Raw genomic sequence first — 21438 nt, 5'->3', positions numbered from 1 at the left:
CTAGAGAAAATGGATAATTTTAGCAAACACTTCAGCATTTTTCCCCAAGAATATCATCATAGAAATAAATATACCACATGGTTTTCCCAGTTTGACATATATTCATTTATTTTTTGTTTTGATAACCTGATTAATCTTACATAATCTGTGATGCAATGGTGTTTGAAACTCAGATGAGGGGCGTTAATTTTTTTGCACCAAAATTATATATATATATATATATATATGTATATACAGTATATATAATCAGGTTATCAAAACAACATGGCTGTCACATGCAGTCTGCTAAGTTGTACGACCTATCTTAGCTGTATCTTGATGAAGCAAAAAATATTTCATGTTTTAAAGTTGTATCGACAGTCTTTTGTTGATAAAGGCTTCTCACATAACTAACTTATTTCAAGCATTAAATTTGATGGCCAAAACAATGCAGCAAAGGTAAGTCAGCAGACGTTTCTGAGTACAAAGTTACTGTACTTCTGTGTTTGTATTTCTTATTATGGTGTAGTTGTGGGGCACTTGTGTAAATCAAAACGTAGATTGAAGCCTTGATAATTAACAGACATCATTAGTTATAATAAGACGAACTTACAAACTGGTAATTGTGGTCTATTGTTCACGTTTCACACCCGATAGGTAGGCTAGTTCACATCCCCACAGGTAAATCTTCCTGCAGGACAGAGTTCGTTGATCAGGGTGTCGATTGTAGGGAACAATAAAAATTTAGTCTAATAAGGGTGAGTCTAATTGGAAAGGGGAGAAGGGTTATCAATTTGTGAGAACTTCATGTTTCAGTAAATACCTCAACGAGTAACAGTCAAATTGCATGCATAATGGTAAAATGGTGATGTGTAACGGCTCAAAATTCATGTGTAACTGTACCATCACGCTAAAACGGTCTGGGTAGAACACTGAAAACGACCCAGAGTCATGGATAGACTTGAGAAATATTTCAAAGGAATGGTTAAATTCCTTTGTCACATCCTCCAAGTCTAGACAGTACCTAGCTACTAGCCACTCAAAAACAGCTTTGCATTAAACAAAATTTCTACCTTAGACAAGCAGAATATCTCATTTTCTTCGTGCACATGTGTATTACACATGTACAGTAGTTGTCAACAAACAGGTTTCTTTCTGCTTGAAATATTTAAAACAGTGTTCTCCGGAATTGAGTGTATAGTCCAAGGAACCTTGAAGACATTGGACAAAGGCTTCTATCAATAGTCACACATTTACTGATGGCCAGTATATATTTATATAATCTCACTATTCCATGCTGGGGCCATTCCAGACAGTTCATGAGTGGTCTAACACTTGTGGCATCAATTATACAATTGAGCGGAACTAGACTAGATTGATCGTTAGCGACCAGGTAGCTCAATTTGTAGAGCGTTCGTGTTGAGTTCGGAAGGTCCTGGGTTGTATCCCAGTCTAGCCGTTGCATTTCTCTTTATCATGTAACACAAATAAATAAAAATGTAATAAAAACATCTGGTATCTATAATCAACTGTCATTGGTTTATGGAAAAGACAGTAGATGCACAGCATCTTGATGTTCTGTCATATCAGGTGTGTTAGAGCTTTAGCACATGTATGTGAAATTCAACTGACCAAAACTAGAGTTGAAGCAGTATAAAACCCAAACAGTAATTTCAAATCAGCAATGTATTTGTCACAGATGTAAATCAACATATTACAATTTATATAATGACAAAAATTTGTATCAGCAAATATGATTTTTTGTTACACATTATAATGTAACTAGTCAGTCTAAATAAACTTTCTTTCATGTTTTTATTTCAGAACCACATAGAGAATTAAACAAATCTACGCTGTAGCCAACCACAATGACTCTAACTAGAAGATCCCAGGAGAAGGCTAAGGACACTACTAAACCTACTGAGGAAACTGCAGAAGAAACTCCAGAAGAAACTGTTGAGGCAGTAGCTGAAGCAGAGCAGGACACAACAACCACTGACAATCAGGGTGAGACTGAAGTCAATGGGTCAATATGTGGTCTAGAAATATCAGTGGGTAGTTGTACATGGCCTTCATATGTTGAGGATCCAGATTCCACAGATATCCAAGACAGTACTATAGTAGAAGAACCAGAGCAAGAAGCAGCAGAAAATGGGAAAGGTGTTATATTGTTTTGATATTATTTAAACTCGTTACTTACCTTTTTTTTATTGGAAACAATGATCCTGACGACGCAGCATGCTGTCGCAAACTGGTTGCTGCTCAATAGGGTCGGGGAGTAAACCTTTAAAATGTAGACTATTTCTTCAGCACAGAAAACAATTTAAGGAATTTAAACATGTTCAAATTGGCATGAAAAGAAGAAAAATCATGGGTTCCATTAGGACATAAAAATCCTGAATTTTTACTATAACTCTGTGAAAATAGTGGTTTGTAAAATATCAAGATCCCTATAAAATGCAAGTGTATGTGCGTGCACGTAATAACGGCATACCATGCGATAGGCTATGGTTACATATGTTCCTGACATGTTAATATACCATGCGTAAGAAGGCTATGGAATGATGTCCAAAGTGTACATGATTGAGAGTAATTTTGTTCCATAAAAGAACAGTAAATTGGCAAATAAATATAGTAATTTAATTTGTTTCCGTCGTTTTTGGTATATTAAATAAAATAAGTGTCATTGTATAAATTCTATCCCTCTGCAAAAAGTTCCGATTATTTTCAAGGTAGACAACTCTCATAAGGATCAAAATAATTGTAAAATGTAAAATAAATAAATTATAAAGACTGTGTGTATTTTGTTCAATTTTTCACTCTTTTTGTATGTAACTATGTGTCCTGTTTGATTTTGGCTTGCATTTAGTAACTTTTATCCATAAAGTTTCAATAAAAAAACGCTTTTTAGCTCACCTGGCCCGAAGGGCCAAGTGAGCTTATCCCATGGTGCAGCGTCCGTCGTCCGGCATCCGTCAACTTTTTCCTTTAAAATGCTACTTGTCCTGAATGGCTCAGAGGATTTTGACCAAATTTGGTCAGGAGCATCATTGGCCAAAGGGTTCTCACTTTTGTATAAACGGAGGGTATAACCCCCCTGGGGGCAGAGGGGCGGGGCCAAATAGGGGGGAAATAGGTAAATCTTTAAAAATCTTCTTCTTCTCAACCAATAGAAGGATTTTGACCAAATTTGTCCTAGAGCATCTTTGGACAAAGGAGACTCAAGTTTGTATAAACGGAGGGTGTGGCCTCTTTGGGGGCAGAGGGGCGGGGCCAAATAGGNGGTTGATTAGCAATGTTTCTTTTCATTATTTTATTGTTGCAATAGTTTTGAACAATGCCACACGCTCAAAAAATGTGAAAGTGTTGAATTTGTCATAAATTCAATTTTTCAGTATTTTTTACAAATAAATCCCCAGTTTATCGGAATGCTTAGATTTTCATAAAATCATCTCTACATAGTGACATAACTATCATGTGAAACTTTCGTTGAATTCTGATGGCTAATTGCGAAAGGGTGGAGCCTCCTTTATAGCAGGATTATTTTTATGAATATTACTTTTATTTTTATAAAAGTCAATCAAGGAAACATTTGTATACATATAAAATATAGGTGTGGCACTGTGTCATATATTGATAATTCATCCTGTGATACAAATGTATAGACTACACCATGAAACCGAGGAAGCATAAATAATTCTTGGGTTTTGGACTCCTCATTAGTTAGCAATTCTTTCAGCGACGTCAGTGTCTTACGCATCTAGGATTGTTAACTTTGTTTTGTTTGTTTGTTATTTTGTGTGTTTTTTTGTATTATTTGAGCAGTTACGTGTATATTTTGAATTTGATTTCATTTATGGAGGATTTCTGGGTGTTTCAGAACTTTGATATGGAAATCATAACACTTTCTATCTTTCAAACAGTGATCAAATGCTGAACATTATTTCCTTACTTATTTAAACAAGCTATATATATATACTAATAATAAAGTAGAGGCTTGTCCTAATCTCTATTATTCCTTGAGAATCTGTAGGTTTGAGGATGATGGATATCTTATAATGGAATATAGTGGTCCTGTCAGATGTAGACTTAGCTGTAAGCTCTCCTGACATATTTGTTTATGGTTTATATGATTTGGCTTTAATATCATATATTAAGACAAAAATATATTAAGATAGATTTGTTAATAAATTTATCACAGAGCTCCCCAGTTATTTCTGTCGGTGATCTTTGCTACAATTAATACCATGGTACTACAACAAGGTCAATTGACTTGTATTCATACACAAAGATGACATCACAGAAAGCATGGTTGCCAAATGAATTGTATTGTTTAATTGCAGTTGAAGATGTTGAAATGAAAGAAGGGAAAACAGAAGAAGTTGATGAGCAGAAGGAGGACAAAAACGACCAAAAGAAAGATGAATCCATGGAAGTAGAGGTGAAAGAAGATGAGGAAACAAAAAAGAACAGACTTGTAGATCAACTGTACAAATCTGAGTTCTTAAAATGTATGTTCCATTTATTACAGAAATCAATCAACTGATTATCTTATTACATACTTTTGTGTTATCATTAATTTTAGTTTTTATGTCACAATAAAATTTATTAAATTATTTTGACATGGAGCGGGACTCTTTGTAATTGAGCCCAGTTTAATTATTTGGATAAACCTTCAGTCTGTATATTGTGTTAGTACCAGCAGGAAAAAAGGATATTTCTTTCATGAAATATTTTGAAATATTTATAGTCTCTCTACTTACTTTGATTACGTATTGGGATAGCATCAATGCAAACACTGATGCTAACAGGATTCTATTGCTAATCTGGCCTGAAAGGAAGACCTTATACTTCCCAGAGACCTTTGATATGACATACTATTGTTTAATCAGGAACCTGCATGATTGATGTGGCTGTATTACCTCTTCTCTGTTTAAACTGGTTATTTGTAAATGTTGGATAATGGAGGTACATTTACAGGGGTTTAGACTGAGTTAGCATTACCATGAACTTAATAGGTCTTGTTGAATAATATAGAAAATAAAAGAAGCAGATATTTTACATGTATTGAAATTACATTATGATAATGAAACATTAACCCACCGAGAATATCAGAGAATTCATGTTTACCGAGTGAGTAACAACTAGGGCTGTACGATAAGTACCGATTGTACCATGGAATAATCAATACTTGTATTTATTTCAGCTGTAACTGAAACTATTACCATAGAGCCTGTTAAGTCACAAATGCTGAAGAATGAGGAATTTATTGGCCTTTTATCTAAAGCCAAAGTCCTGAACCTTCAGATGGAACATCAAACTGGGTAAGTCCCAACAGACAAGCCTACATCAACACTGCCAACATAGAGATTCAAAGACACCACCAATATTCAAGGTCATATTCATTGCAAATCACCAGAATTTCCACCGAGTGGTATTACATTGTAATTTGAAGTGTTGGTGTTTATATCTTGGTGAAATATTAGCTAAGCAATGCCTCTCGGGATATGTATCCATACTACTGATCTATGGAAGGTAAATCTTTTGTTTAGTTTTCACTTGCATCTATTCTTGCAAGAGACAACCTTTCCCCTTATCTGAAAGGTATTAGCAGTTTGCCAAGGGTCACTGTCAAGAATGTGTGATATCATTTTCATTGGTACAGACATTAGCATTATAAGCAATATAATTTTATTCTATTTATTTTGTGAACAATTCTTATTTGCAATATTCAGGCCAAAATAAAATTTCTGTTCATTGTGATCTGTTGGCAGAAGTCACCTACGCTCCTGGCAACATGTCGGAGGAGACAATCCAATTATTTTCTTTTTTCCAATGCAACAGGAGAGGCTAGTGGTATAATTATTTAAATGGAATAGCCCTGAGTGTAGATTGATCTACATCTGACTTTTACCTGTTAATCTAAACTGCCTGTGTCATTACTTTGCAGCAATATTTGATTGAAAATAATGATACATGTATTAACATTGTATTTTGTAGAACTGTCAAGCTTACTTTTGCCCCCTACCGGGAATGGATGGCTTCACGAATCTTGAAGGGGCTCAACAGACTTCAGAAAGAGGATGCAAAACTGAACCTAGAGTGCTCCGAAGCTCTTAAGGCTCTGCTAGGTAATTGTGTGTTGTCAGAGATATGTGTGACACATGTAGTGCTTTAGATGAAATATTCCAATGTAACTTGAGTCAGATTAATTTGGGTAATGAATATTTGGTTTGGTGACACTTCAATATTCACATGCTGTAGAAAGTTGACCTTTTAACATTCCAGGTGGTAACTTTAAGACTTAAGAGTGGTGGAATGCTTAAAGCTGCAAACAATCTCAGAAACCTTTTGAAAAATTCTTTCCTTTGTATTTCAGAGTTGGAAAAAGCTGGGAAACTCAAAGGTATAAAAAATATCACTGAAAACATAATAAGTTTGCTTTACTTTTTATATTTTCAGAGATAATAATTTTCAAGTTAGCTGACAGTTTTTAATAAAATAGAAAGATTTGATTTCTTTCTTTTATCTAAATTGTAAATACTTTATTTAAATGAGGAGCCATAAAAATTGAACAAGTTTCACTTAAACACCATTTGTGTTGGTGATGGAGTTCTAGTCTTCAGCTAGACATAACATACAAGTCCGGTTTTTGGACTGAGACCACTTTGTCAGCCATTAATACTAGGTGAATACCACCTGTTGCTATAAATCAGCTCCTGGAGTCTTATGCACATTTTTTTGTTGAATGCACTTATATACTGTATCATCATTTGCTGTATCCACCAAACACATTCTACAAATGTAATCACAAACTACAGGAGGGATGACAAAGCCATTGTGTCAATCAGTTCTCCTCAGCTATAACATGGGGGAGGGGGTTCGTAGGCGTTCAGAGCGACAGTTAACTGTAATTCTGTGATCAGAAGTTACAGCACCAGTGACCTCAGTGGAAGGTATCACAACTAACAGTTTGTGAAATGTTTCATCAGTAAATGCATGAACTTTGCATTACCACACTTGTATCTGAAGGACTTTTGGAGGCTACAAGATGACTAGTCTCTTAGACTGTTGTGTTTCCTAATGGAGTCTGGAAATTCTTTTGGACGCAAAAACATGAATGTCACAATATTTTGACATTAGCCACTGCTTAAGTTGAAGTGGGCATGAGGTTTTGGTAAGTTAGTTTGTGTTGGATCATGCTTGATGATACAGGATGAAAAGTGCTGAATCAGCATTTTTATCTGGCATTTTTTAACATTTTAGTGTTTGTGTATTCATATTGCACATACTATCAAATTAAATCTCTCATATTTTATATCTGTTAGGGACTTTTTGTGAATGTCCTTACAATTCAAACATCATGTTTGAGATAATTTTGTTTTGCTGCCTTTCCTACATGCAGTGATGTGATAGACCTGTCCAATGGTTTGTCAGCACGCAACGGTCATGTTCTGGCCAGTGGCTGGTGCAGGGTTTCTGTCCGAGTGATAAACATTGTCGCTCGGACTGCCCAACTTGTGCATACATCCCTAGGAGTTGTTGTTTACAGGTGATACTCGTGAACAGCAAACATCTAAGTGTCTGTATGTTACTAACATACCAAAAGACACAACCGAAGAAACCATGAAAGCATTTTTTCCAAAATGCGTTAAAGTCTTTGTACGTGGTGAATCAGAAGAATCTGCTCTAGGGTAAGTATAATCCTTTAACCCCTACAACCAAACTTAGTGTGACCTCCAACCCATTCTCTTAGCAGAGCTGACGATATTCCTAACCAAAGTACTGAATTATGTACTTGGTATTTTGCTCTTCTTAAAGAGCATAATTGCTACAATTAAAGTAAATGAAAATCGGGAACGGAATTCATTAAGCTTTCTTTTATTCATTTCTGAAAGGATGATTTGGTGTCTTCTATTTTGCATCTGTAATATGCAACTTTGCATGTTATGATTAGTTTACATGCATGTAGGTATGATGGTGCATACAGATTACCAATACTGGAAAATGAATTACTGATACAATGACAAGGTATAAATCCTACCATCACTATATCCACCTGTACACCAGTGTAACAGTGGTTGGTGTAATTATTTACTGCAGCAGTGGTAACTTCTGTCATTATTGAAAGAAGGTCTCTGCAACTTTTATGTTTATTTTACATAAAAAATGCACAATACTTTTAGGGGGAATTTAGATGATTTTAACTCTTAAAGCATGCGTGGCTTATCAGTTGCCTTTAAGAGAAACCGATAACTTTAAAAAATGTTTTCAGCATTAAACAACTGTCTTTGTTTCCAGGTCATTGTTGTCCGTACTTTAAAAATAATTTTGTATATAAATTTAATGAAAATTACATGATTTAATATATAATGTAATTCAATGTAGTGAAATATTAAAAATTTATGATATTGTTCCGAAGGAAAGTGTACTTTTTTTTTTCTAATTCATAAAATAATTTGTTCGACAATTGAATATGATTTCATTTTCTGATGACAAAATTGACTACAATTAGAAACACTAATATTTACAGATGGGCTGTTATGGAGTTCAGCAGTAAAACAGACATGGAGGAAAGCTTTGAAAGTCAGAAAGAAATTGAAATGGGGGAGAGCAAAATCCCTGTCAGCAAAGTGAAACCTTTCGAGAAGAGAGGTAAATTTTGAATGTTTTGCATTAAATATCATTTAGTTGTTTAATAGGTCAATCTGATGAGATAACTATGAAAGTATTGTTAACAATGATCCTCATTACATACAAGTGTATATATTATATACCTCATTGCTGTGTATATATATGCATTCAGCAGTGGTACGTACAACACAGTGTTTCCAGAGATGCAGGTTGATACAGACTAGAGACAAGTTTTATTGTGTTATCTTGATCTCTTAGTGAAATATGATATTTCTTTGTGTGATTTGAAGGTTGTTTTTGCTCATTAGTAAGAGTTGTGATTTTGTTGTCATTTTTGAGCTCTCCATGTGAGTGCATGCCATTACCAGGTACATGTTACTGTACTTGGTTTCGACTTAGACAGAATATGCTTACCCTTCCAGAAAACCTGGACTTATTAGTCTTTTACTTTTTAAGACTTTCCTTGTAAATCTTTCCTTTCTTGTATATTTTGCCCTAGTTTGATCAGTACTGGGTTGGAGTTATGGTTTTGGTGACACTTGCGTATAACCCTGTTATAATCTCTGGTTGCCAGATAAGCTGCCTTATCCATAGGGTTTCTGTCGATGTGTCAGCTTTGTTGGTGCAAGGTTCAAGTTTTAATGCAACATTCATTAATATAAACTGAATTGTTTGTAACCAGAATAGTGATATTTGGCATGAAGGGGTCGGATACTGTTGCATGGAAATCTTCTGACATCATGGTTAGATTTTGCATAAAAGTTCAATTTCTCTGATAGTACAAGTCTAACAGTCATCAAACTTCAGGAGTACTACACCATCAGGTGACATGTACGTCACCATAACTTCTAGTTTCTGCTTCACTGACTCTGATAAGACTGTGTTTAGCTCCATTTTAAAATCTTTCAATTATGAGCTGAATGTAGTAAATTGTACATTATTTTATATCATAAGTTCATGAAAATATATTAATTCTTTATTTTGTTGCAAAGTTTTGGGATTGAAAATGAACAGGCTTACCATCAATTTTTGGAAAATATTAAGTTTCTTAATTAGTAATGAAAATAACAGCAGTGCTCCAGATAGCTTGCGTGAATGTGTATTCACGCTCGATAACTCACAAATTACACACAAACAAAAAATAAACTTGCTTAATTGACGCAAGCAAAATCCAGAACATTGCGCAAGTCTATGGGTCCAATTTAGCAGATTATAATATACTTGCAGTGAGTCACTGAGACGCTTGGATAGTATGCAAATCAATGTCTCCTGTTACAAACGCTAACTGGAGCGAGAATATATCTAATGAATGAATCATGGTGCTTTCAAAACAACAATCTCTATTTAAAAAGGGGTTCGCAAGACATTCTGATCCTCACGAATCTAGTAGATTTCATGAAAGAGATTTTGTAAAATATCATAAAGGGGTGTGGCAAGAAACACCATAAATCATTATCGAAGCGGGCTGACACATACAAATTATTCAATTTCTTTCAACATTTTCTGGTAACATTGCTTTTACAGCACTCCATGGTTCAAAATTTCAGTTTTCGACCCTCCACTTTAGAGAGGTAGGGGTAAAAAAAAACATGTTCAAAAGTTATTTGGAGCACTGCTAGCAGGAACTGCAACTGCAGTGTAAAATAGGATTATTTAAGCAGCTCACTGACTATAATACTTGATTGCATGTAAAATTTTAGACATTAGACAGCTTATTGATTTACAACTGCTATGCTATTACCAATAAATAGACAATTTAACACTTAAAATTAACTAATTGTAGAAGGAAGATTTACTGGTTGTTATGTAATGTAATAAATTGGACCCTGATGTCTAAAGGACAGGAGTACACAAGTCTAGATCACATAGATGACAGTATTATAAATCAGCCCGTCTTCATATGACCTTGTTCCAAGGAGGCTAAACCTCCTACATACAAATTAGGAATTAGTGAAATACTCTAACATGTACTATTAGCTTGCTTTTGTTGATAATTTTTTTTTCCCTTCTGTTTCAAATGCTGAAATGTTGTATTGTATTGTAATTGTTACAACAGGCAAAGGTTTTAAAGGCAAAGGAAAGTACCAGAACAAGGGCGGTTTGAAGGGATCAGGTGACAAAGCCAACCTGTCTGGGTCGGCCAAGACCAAGCCTATAGCCGCTGGAGGAGACAAGCCCAAAGGAGGATCTCAACAGTCCAATGCATCTATGAAAGCCAATGACCTGAAAAGAAAAGCACAAAATCAAAAGATGCAGCAGTTCAATAGCAACCAGAAGAGAAGGAAGCTTGGGGGTGGTCCAATGAGCGGTCCCATAGGATCATTCCAATTTGGGAACCGAAACAATAAGAATATGCGAGGTTCTGGAATGGGGATGTCAATTCTGGGCAATCCAAGAGGAGGAAATTCAATGATGAATTTGGGAATTGGGCCCAGTGTACCAAATATGATGGGAATGGGTGGAAATATGGGAGGTAACATGGGAAACATGATGGGTATGGGTGGTAATATGGGTGGTAATATGGGCGGTATGGGTATGGGACAGAACATGGGTATGATGGGAAACAACATGGGTGGCAATATGTCATCCTTCAACAATATGGGCGGAAATATGGGCAATCAGAAAAACAAGCGCAACAACAAACGAGGAGGAAATATGGACAACAGAGGTGGACAATGGTCAGGAGGTCCAGGTAGACAGCAGGATGGTCCCTCTGATGTAAGTATTATTAACCCTGTTACAGCCTACAGGTGTGTTTACTAAATATTTCTTTTCATCGATTAATCTACCATGTTGACACCGTATGGCCACTTTTCTCCGTTTAATTACCATTTTACAGCAAGAGATATATACCTGGTACTTGATTGTTGCCACAGTCATCCAGATCAGACACGCTAAATAGATTCAGTTTGATAACAACTGCATGAGGCTTGTTGATGAAATATAAAAAATGAGGCATCACATGGCAAATGTTTAATTCAAGTAATTAGATTTCCCGATGTCACATATCCTTATAAAAGAACATTCGATTACATTTTAAACATTTGTGATATAATATGCTGGAATGTATCATTTGAGATTTGAAAATTGTGGGAAAATATTTAATTCATGTGTAAGTGGCGATCGTAAATTATTTTACTACATTTTCCCACCCTACTTGTATGTTCAATATAATACTCTCGCCTACATTGAATATTTCTTAAAATATAATAATATGTAATATATAATCTATAATTAATCTCACAATAGTTTGTCTTGTTGTAATCAGATCACTATATTGTAAAAAAATCATTAAGTATATCAAGCATCTTTTCTGCTCTACTGGTGTAACTTGTTATAATGCAATAAAACAATAGGAATGATGGACCAGTGTTGTACAGGTGTAACCATCTTTATTACGTACAAATTCTTTACTTTCAGGAACTCTCTTCCAAACTGAGCAATGTGCTATNCGGTAATAAAACATTGTATTATCTTTAAAACCAAAAACAAAAACCAAAAAAACAACACACTCTTGCATCCTGTATCCAATAACAAAACTACGTAATACATATCACAGATATATTGGTATGTGATATCACACAGGCTTACAATAAAATATGTCACACATGTATTGGAAAAATAAAAAGTTGGCTAAATATCATGCAATGCATAAATTCTCATGCTGCATTTTAGAAGATTTAAGAAACGCATAATGCGTCTAATATACATACATGTCATTGTGACAAAGGGTAAAAAATTTCAGAATATACGCTAATGTATACTATATTGTGAAAAATTCATTAAGTATATCAAGCATCTTTTCTGCTCTACTCGTGTAATTTGTTATAATGCAATAAAACAATAGGAATGATGGACCAGTGATGTACAGATGCAACTATCTTTATCATGTACACATTCTTTACTTTCAGGAACTCTCTTCCAAACTGAGCAATGTGCTATCCAAACAGAGGTAGATATATTTTTCTTTATCGTACAAAAAGGATGAAGATAATGGTTATTATTCCAGATTTTTCTTGTTGATGTGCAATCAAAAGTGTTAATTTAGCAAACTTTCTTTCAAGTTTCCAATGGGAATAAGTAGAAATTAGACTTACCTCCCCTGTGATAACTCGCCACAGTATTAAGACAGAACACATTAAATACCAAAATTTGACAAAAGCTAGTTTTATTTATTTATTTATTTTATTTATAGATTAAGGTGATTTTCTGCACATGATCTGGAACATAAGTGATTTTATGGAGACATCTATGGGTTGGGTATATATATATATTTAAATGGAATAGTTTGTTCCACATTTACACAAAAATAGCTGCTTTTGGAAAGTTACTCTTTTATATATGCCATGTCTTATAAGTTTAATAAATACCATTTAATATCTCAAATATTCAATACCAGTATTAACATCAAGTTTAAAGTGTAACTTTTTACTGACAGGATGGGACAAGACAGTGACTCGGACATGGTGTCCATGCTAGAGTCAGCACTAAAGGCAGCTCAGAAACGAATGTCGTAAGTACAAATTTGTTGTTGAAATAAGACAGGTAATTTTTATCAGTTGGTGTTGCTGTTGTCTCTATTTTTTACCATTTGCATTGTTTTTGATATTTTAGTGTAAAGTGTTACTTTCTCATTTTAGTTTTATATCTGTAAAAGAATTAACGAGAACATTGAATTAATTAACTTAAAATAAATTGATAACATAAAAATCAGGATACTATGACTGGAAATGTTTCTTTTGAGACAATTAAAAAGGGACAGTTCCATTGTAATGTTAAAAGACTGTTATATATTTTGTTCAAAGACTCAGATATGTTCAAAGACTCAGATATGTTTTCTTTATGTTCCAAAGAAACAAAGACACTAGTCCCATGGACAGAGACAGAGGTAGAATGTTGCCGCCCAGCGCTTTCTCTGGTTCAGGTACAAAACTTCTCACTAACTTCTACTAGTCTTGTAAAATGTCGTATGAGGAATTGATACTGGTTTTACCCAATTCTCATGATGATACTTAAATATGATTATAGCTACTGTACAAATAGTCGGAAACTGAAAAATGTATTCAATCCAGTAAATTGTTGGGTCTGACTTTGTCATCTGGTGTAAGAAGACACAGGACCATGAACCAATGTGCAACAATACAAAGTGGTGTTAACACAGACAGTAACACAATAGATTTTGTTAACAATGATTTACTGTAGTTTTTACAAACTCACAGACAGTAACACAATAGATTTTGTTAACAATGATTTACTGTAGTTTTTACAAACTCACAGACAGTAACACAATAGATTTTGTTAACAATGATTTACTGTAGTTTTTACAAACTCACAGACAGTAACACAATAGATTTTGTTAACAATGATTTACTGTAGTTTTTACAAACTCACAGACAGTAACACAATAGATTTTGTTAACAATGATTTACTGTAGTTTTTACAAACTCACAGACAGTAACACAATAGATTTTGTTAACAATGATTTACTGTAGTTTTTACAAACTCACAGACAGTAACACAATAGATTTTGTTAACAATGATTTACTGTAGTTTTTACAAACTCACAGACAGTAACACAATAGATTTTGTTAACAATGATTTACTGTAGTTTTTACAAACTCACAAGTGAAAATAAATGTACCAGTTCTATTAAAAGTATTGTGAGCAATAATCAATGCAGTACATATCGTATTGTGTTAGAGATTATTGTCCCAGCCCTAAAATAGTGTTGTGGTTCTGTCCACAGTACAAAAGCTGACAATTGATGGCATGCTGAATATTTAGTTTGAAGTAGTTAAGTACTAAATCCAGTTGGGTCTGTTGTGATTTTTGTAAAACAAAACTTGATGTCTTTTGCATAACCAATCTTTAGTCCCTCTATGAAATACTGTGATATATTGTAAAATGTAATTATCTGAGGATTGTCTGGTGTCCAACTATTCTAACAGCTTGCATTGTTGTCCATTTAGTGGCTTCCGGCGTCGGTCAGGGGAACAAGAAACAACGCCCAAGACAAAACAAAAAAAATCAGAACTCAATGAGTAGCAGGTGGGGAAGTGGGTCAGGATCAGGATCGGCAGGAAACTACGGGGATCACAGTGGAAGCAGTACGACAAGCTTCATCAGCACCACAGGAGGAAACTACGGCAGCAGAGATAGCAGTAGTGGATACGGGGGGTCCAGTTACAACTCCGGGGCAACTTATGACAGCCCACCATCTTATGGAGGATCATCTGGATCAAGCTCGAGCTATTTCGGTAAGGCTGAAAAATTCACAATCTTAACAAAGAGTTTCAGATGGTTTTTTTCAGAGATTGTGTAAGTTAATGTCATCATCAAAATGATAAAGATTATTTAGATAGTCAGATTGTTTTCTTAAACATAATAATGGATAAAAGCTGAATATACTGAAATTTAGATGACAGTATAAGCATTTATCTTTATTTAAATTATTGGAACAGTCGGCATCAGATGACGATCCCAATCGCAATTGTTATGACTTCACAATCACTACCAGAGTAACGAAGTTGAAATGGGATTGTTTATATTGAGAATGCAATGCTTATGTTTAAAAAGAAATCTGTAATAAGGATATTAAATGTTTCAGGAGGAACCTACGGTGGAACAACTGACCAACCCAACACTGGCTCCTCCTACTATGATCAAGGTAGTCCAGCACATCATCCACTACTAGTATATTCGGTCTTTGCGTATTGCAAAGTTATCTTCTCTTGGGAGCAGGTATTGATTGTTACGTCATTGGTTTGTGTGAGAAAATTACGTCGTTTTCACAAAAATTGATGACGTTACTCTCACAAACCAATGACGTAACAATCAATACCTGCTCCCAAGAGAAGATAACTCTGCAATACGCAAAGACGGAATAGGTCATCAACTATCCAACACTGCACCTTCCTATTATAGTCAAAGTTTTACCAGTAAAAATCAACAAAAGGGCCCTCCTACTAGAGTGGGGATATTCAGTCCTACAAGATCTTAAAAACTTCATAACCATCCAGCATTGGTCTCACAAGAAAGATTTTTATCATTATAAAACAAGATGATGTGTGTTATGTTCAATTGTATAAATACTGCGTTCCTCGAAATATAATCTGCACTGTAAATTCAACACTATTTGAAGATTTTTTTGCTGAAACTTGTACTTGTACCTGTATTCAGAATATCTGAACTAAATGATACAGTTGAATGTTACTGTATCAAAGTTATGATCATTTAAATGATCTGCAAGACATTGTTAAAATATGTTATTTTATTTGTACATAGATATATACGTTTCTCTTAATATTTTGGTAATTAAAATTAAAATAAATGCAAAAGTAAAAACATTTTCATTTTAGCGAACAATTATGGAACAACACAAAGTTCCTATAATGATACTTCCTCGTATGCTGCGAAGTCTCCCTCACAAACATTTGACTACTGTAAGTATATTAACTACTATAAGTGTTTTAAACTATTCCGTCTGTTTTCTATACCTAGTAGTGTGCAGATATTCTATGTGCTTTGTGTGCCTGTGTATTTTCTCTGTACATGGGTTTAAGACAGATGAAGTCACAGTTATCTAGGATATTCTATGCGCATTGTGTGCCTGTGTATTTTCTCTGTTCATGGGTTTAAGACAGATGAAGTCACAGTTTTTTAAGATATTCTATGCGCATTGTGTGCCTGTGTATTTTCTCTGTACATGGGTTGAAGACAGATGAAGTCATAGTTATCTAGGATATTCTATGTGCTTTGTGTGCCTGTGTATTTTCCCTGTACATGGGTTGAAGACAGGTGAAGTCTTAGTTATCTAGGATGTGTGCCTGTGTATTTTCCCTGTACATGGGTTGAAGACAGGTGAAGTCATAGTTATCTAGGATATTCTATGTGCTTTGTGTGCCTGTGTATTTTCTCTGTACATGGGTTGAAGACAGATGAAGTCACAGTTATATAGAATTATCTAGGATATTCTATGTGCTTTGTGTGCCTGTGTATTTTCCCTGTACATGGGTTGAAGACAGGTGAAGTCACAGTTATCTAGGATATTCTATGTGCTTTGTGTGCCTGTGTATTTTCTCTGTACATGGGTTGAAGACAGATGAAGTCACAGTTATATAGAATTATCTAGGATATTCTATGTGCTTTGTGTGCCTGTGTATTTTCCCTGTACATGGGTTGAAGACAGGTGAAGTCACAGTTATCTAGGATATTCTATGTGCTTTGTGTGCCTGTGTATTTTCTCTGTACATGGGTTGAAGACAGATGAAGTCACAGTTATATAGAATTATCTAGGATATTCTATGTGCTTTGTGTGCCTGTGTATTTTCCCTGTACATGGGTTGAAGACAGGTGAAGTCACAGTTATCTAGGATATTCTATGTGCTTTGTGTGCCTGTGTATTTTCTCTGTACATGGGTTGAAGACAGATGAAGTCACAGTTATATAGAATTATCTAGGATATTCTATGTGCTTTGTGTGCCTGTGTATTTTCTCTGTACATGGGTTGAAGACAGATGAAGTCACAGTTATCTAGGATAGTACTCGGGTCCATTATGTTAAATCCCTGGTTACGTTGCTAGAGTAGTAAAAGAAAAACAGATTTGATTCTTACCCATTTTGGCAGCTGACATCTTTAATGACAATAATACAGAACAAAGATATCCGGATATTACAGCACCTGCTTTATTACATATTACACTCATTATTATACTCATGAAAATCAATCATTTTAAAATATATGTGAAATACTGCTACATTTGAAACTCATTGGTTCTTCAGCAGTTAAATAATTACTAAAATTAACTGTGTAAAGTAAGTATCCTGGAATTCCAAAGTTAGTCAATAGCATGTTTTCATTATAAAAAATAGTGGGTTTTTTTTCAAATTGCTGAAATGCTAAAATGTTGAAAGAGCTGTTTATGTTGAAAAACTGTATATCCCTTAATCACCATTCAGGATGGAACTGGTATTCTCCAACCCTTCACAGCTGTATCTCCCGTTTTAGCCGGAAAAGATCAGCTTGTCACCCCCTAGGGGTAGATAGCCTTGTGCCGATTAGCACGTGTTCAATTGTGATGTCATTATAATGTGTCATCGGTAATTGTGACTTCATCAAAATTGAATGACGATATGCATACCCCACATGTTTTTGTTTACAAATATGGCAGACTACTGTCGGTGGAGCTGTGACTGAAATAATAGGATGGGGAAAAACAATCATCCCCTACCTTGAGGGTGTGACAACCCAAAAACATCACCCCTCGGGTTGGAGATTTCTCTGTCACACCCTCAAGGTAGGGGAAGATTATATTAGTTCATCCAATTGAAAATGTGGAAGATATTATTGCTATTCTGTGGATCAAGAGATAAAAGTTCATCACACTGGCACCTCGCTGGTGTAAAACTAATTAATATGAGCATTTCATGCAATAACTTAGACATTTCACCAAAGATGGTCACACCACCCTCACAGGTGTTAATGATATTGCCAAATTTGTTAAAAACAAAGTACCTCTTGGTGTAGCAGACTGTTGTATCATGATCATGACCTGCCATGAATAGAGTTATGGTTCATTCTTCACCATTAATCACTTTTTGATCTGCAATTTTCAAATTTTGTATGCAAGGACCTCTTTGAATGGTTGAGTGTCACATCCTACAATCAGGTCTTGTGCCCCCAGTTTAAGTCTTTTGACTGTTTATCACTTTGTTCATTGCATGTTTCATCCATGTTGTCACCTCCAGTTGTCAAATTTGTGAAGAGTGTCACATACTGCAAATTGGTCTTGTGCCCCTCTCTCTGCATACAGTTTTATTGTTCTGTCAAAATTGAACATGTTTCACATGTCATTCATTTAAGTCTTTACACGTAGGGGGTTTCTGTTAAATATCTACCCAGAAGAAGGGCCTAAAATTAAATATTGATTATTTGCCTTAACCCAACCAATCTGGTACAAAAAAAGCACATACTCAAATGTTTGGAAACTTTGAATTTTATATAACATTTTATCATTTTTAAATCCCAGAAATATAGTCAGTCATCGAAAGTTGTTTATTAAAAGGATTTATTAAAACCAGTAAAATTAAGGGACATTTATGAAATAAATCAAAAACAAATCCCTACCTACATACCTATCTACCAACCCAGTTAGAGCCATATCCTTGGTTGGGGTTAGACAAGCACAGATTTTATTAATACATGTGTGTACGTTCTTGCCTAGGGTTCCTCTAAAATATCTACACAGAAGTAGGGCTCTTGATCTTTGTGTACATAATCTGGTATATCTATTTATTGTGAAGTTATATAATTATATGTATGTATATATAATTAGGTAAAGAGGTTATAAAAGTGTTGTATCATTTCAGCACACAGATCGACCGATTCCAGCTATGGTAACTACAGGTCTGGATACTATTGATCAATGTTAACAGCGACACATAGGAACTGGAGAGCAGTAGACATGTTCGTTTCTGTTTGAGGATGCTTTATTTCTCCTGTATTGTGTCAAAGACTTTTCATAATATGTCGTCATCAATTTATGATTGATTCAAGATTATAGGTTTGTTAAGCAATGAACACTTTTTACTTCTTGAATATGTTTTAATTTAGATAAATGATTAATTTTGGATTAATTATATAGAAATCATGACAGTTGAATTTTGGGCTAGGGTAGTGTGAATACCAAAATAGACTTAAATAAGTTTATTCATAAGTGTTACTCTTAAGTTAACTTTGAAATGTTGGGTTTATGTACTTGCATGTTTATATCAACTGTTCATTCAATAGATTAATTGGTGCAGCATTTTCACGTTTTACAACTTTGTATTTAGCTGTAAGAGAATAGTGTCATTCCATAGAAATGGAACGACACATAATTTCAAAGATCCCCCTACAAAGTTTGTGACACTATTAGCTCTAACATATAAAAAGAGGAAGTAAATGTAACATGGAGACAATGTCATCACTGTTGTTACTACTTTCTGGTCATATTTCTTGGTCACTGGTCGTTTTGATTGAAGTGATTCATCAGTCATTTTGTATTATTCATCCAGTTAAATAATCATTTATTATTATGTTTTACGTATTGTCATCTCGTGTTGTATTTTAAAAGGTATTTATGTTAGGTAGAATAGACCCTGATCGTAAGGATTACAGTTGCTATCCCGTACATGTGGCATTACCAGTAGCATGTTTAAGGTCCTGGTACTACAGTTGATGGTGTCAGTTAAGCGCATCCATAGGTGTTAGCCAATACATTGCCAGATTATTACAACTGTAAAATGTGTAACAAAGAACATTGTCCCAACATTTGATACTGTAATACAAAAGATATTCATCTGTACCAGATTTCTCCCTTATGTATCCTGGAAGCTTTGGTGCTGGTAGGAACGGAGAATGCAGCAAATGTTCATTTTGGAAAAAAATATAATTTTCACCATTCATTATATACTTTGTGTATTGACAGACAGCTGGAATGTATTTTGTAGCGTCAACTCATTTTTTAAGAAATGTTGAATAAAAAAACGTGATGTTTAAATTTGCAGACTTGTTTTCGTTGACTATATGATTCTACCAAACATCAATACATGTTTAAAATTGTTGTAACTGAAAAGAATGTCAATGCAGTTGTCTCCATTTGTAATACTTCCCATTTTTCCAGTTAAGTTTTACTGTGATATGGGATATGATTCTTGAATTCAAGATTAGCTAAACACAACAGCAAGACTAATAAGCACTATTTCCCAAAACATGAGATACCAGAGGGTTATTGTCGTCAACCATTGTATCACCTTCATTAGTCCTTTGTCAGTTTGGTCTCTCTCTTCTATTCTCTTATCTGTTTGATCAAGTCATGTTAACAGTAAATGCACCTTGAGGTAATGTTTGATCTGAACTTAATACTGCTGTGTATAAAAGACAACCTTCAAAGTGAGTTTGTTGTTTCACATATTTACTAGTACAATACTTAATGTGAAAGAAATGGAACTGAGCATTGCAATATGAGAAGGATCTGTTCAGTTCTTCCTGTCTGCCACTTTATTTATCTGATCAGTCTCGATAGTAAACATGAACAACAATAGACCAAGAGGAACCTACATATCAAATTTGAGAAAGATCCCTCCAGTGGTTCCAGAAAAACTATGATCAGTACCAAACCTTCACTGTCAAAATCCAAGATGGCCGCCTGTCGGCCATTTTGTTTATCAGATCAATCTCAAAAGTACACATGCACAACTACAGACCTCGGGGAACCTACCGCCACAGTACCCAAATCGGGACACTTAAAGGAAAAAGTCAAATAATTTGCATGCTGTGCAAAGAAGTATTTTCAATTTAAGAATATTGATTTAAAGATGCTAATATACCAATATATTCTAAATTGATGCGCCATGCGGCGTTATTGATTTTCAGTTTTTTATGTGATGGTTCAGTGAAAATCCTACTATTTCACAACTAATAGTGGTTTGGAAAAGAAATTCATTTAGAACGACCATTGACTATTCCAAAGATATGCCATGTTCTGCTAAATACTTTTTTCATCTCTAAATATAAGCCAAAACTGGTAATGGGTGTCCCGATTTAGGAACAGCTACACCTGTTTCGCGATTACGTAACCATGACTATATTTCTGGGTTCATTTAAAGAACCATTCGCCGGAAATATCAACTTGCATCAAAATAAAAATACATGTATATTGATATCTATTTAGGAAAAGTGTACAAAAATTACTGGGATCGGTACTATGGAATGAAATACATCAATATTTCACTAAAAAGTGTCCCGATTTGGGTACTGTAACGTTACACATCAAACTTCCTGAG

The 21438-nt window shown here is 34.7% G+C and overlaps 1 protein-coding gene across 1 annotated transcript; it reads left to right on the top strand.

Annotated features, from left to right (window-relative positions):
* Nucleotides 1-1802: 1802 nt before the first annotated feature.
* LOC110448529 (uncharacterized transmembrane protein DDB_G0289901-like) lies at nt 1803-20159 on the top strand. Its single transcript, XM_021494809.1, has 15 exons — nt 1803-1986; nt 4323-4490; nt 5186-5303; nt 5980-6110; nt 6359-6385; nt 7532-7673; nt 8513-8634; nt 10670-11331; nt 12525-12565; nt 13052-13126; nt 13467-13537; nt 14583-14870; nt 15221-15280; nt 15972-16055; nt 18982-20159. Exons 1-15 carry the CDS (start codon nt 1848-1850, stop codon nt 19032-19034), a joined length of 2181 nt encoding a protein of 726 aa, XP_021350484.1. The 5' UTR covers nt 1803-1847; the 3' UTR covers nt 19035-20159.
* The last annotated feature ends 1279 nt before the right edge of the window (nt 20160-21438 follow it).

The sequence above is a fragment of the Mizuhopecten yessoensis genome, unplaced genomic scaffold (genome assembly GCF_002113885.1).
Source record: "Mizuhopecten yessoensis strain PY_sf001 unplaced genomic scaffold, ASM211388v2 scaffold4119, whole genome shotgun sequence".
Lineage (NCBI taxonomy): Eukaryota > Metazoa > Mollusca > Bivalvia > Pectinida > Pectinidae > Mizuhopecten > Mizuhopecten yessoensis.
The sequence above is the reverse complement of the archived record's forward strand: the minus strand, read 5'-3'. Positions and strand labels throughout refer to the sequence as shown.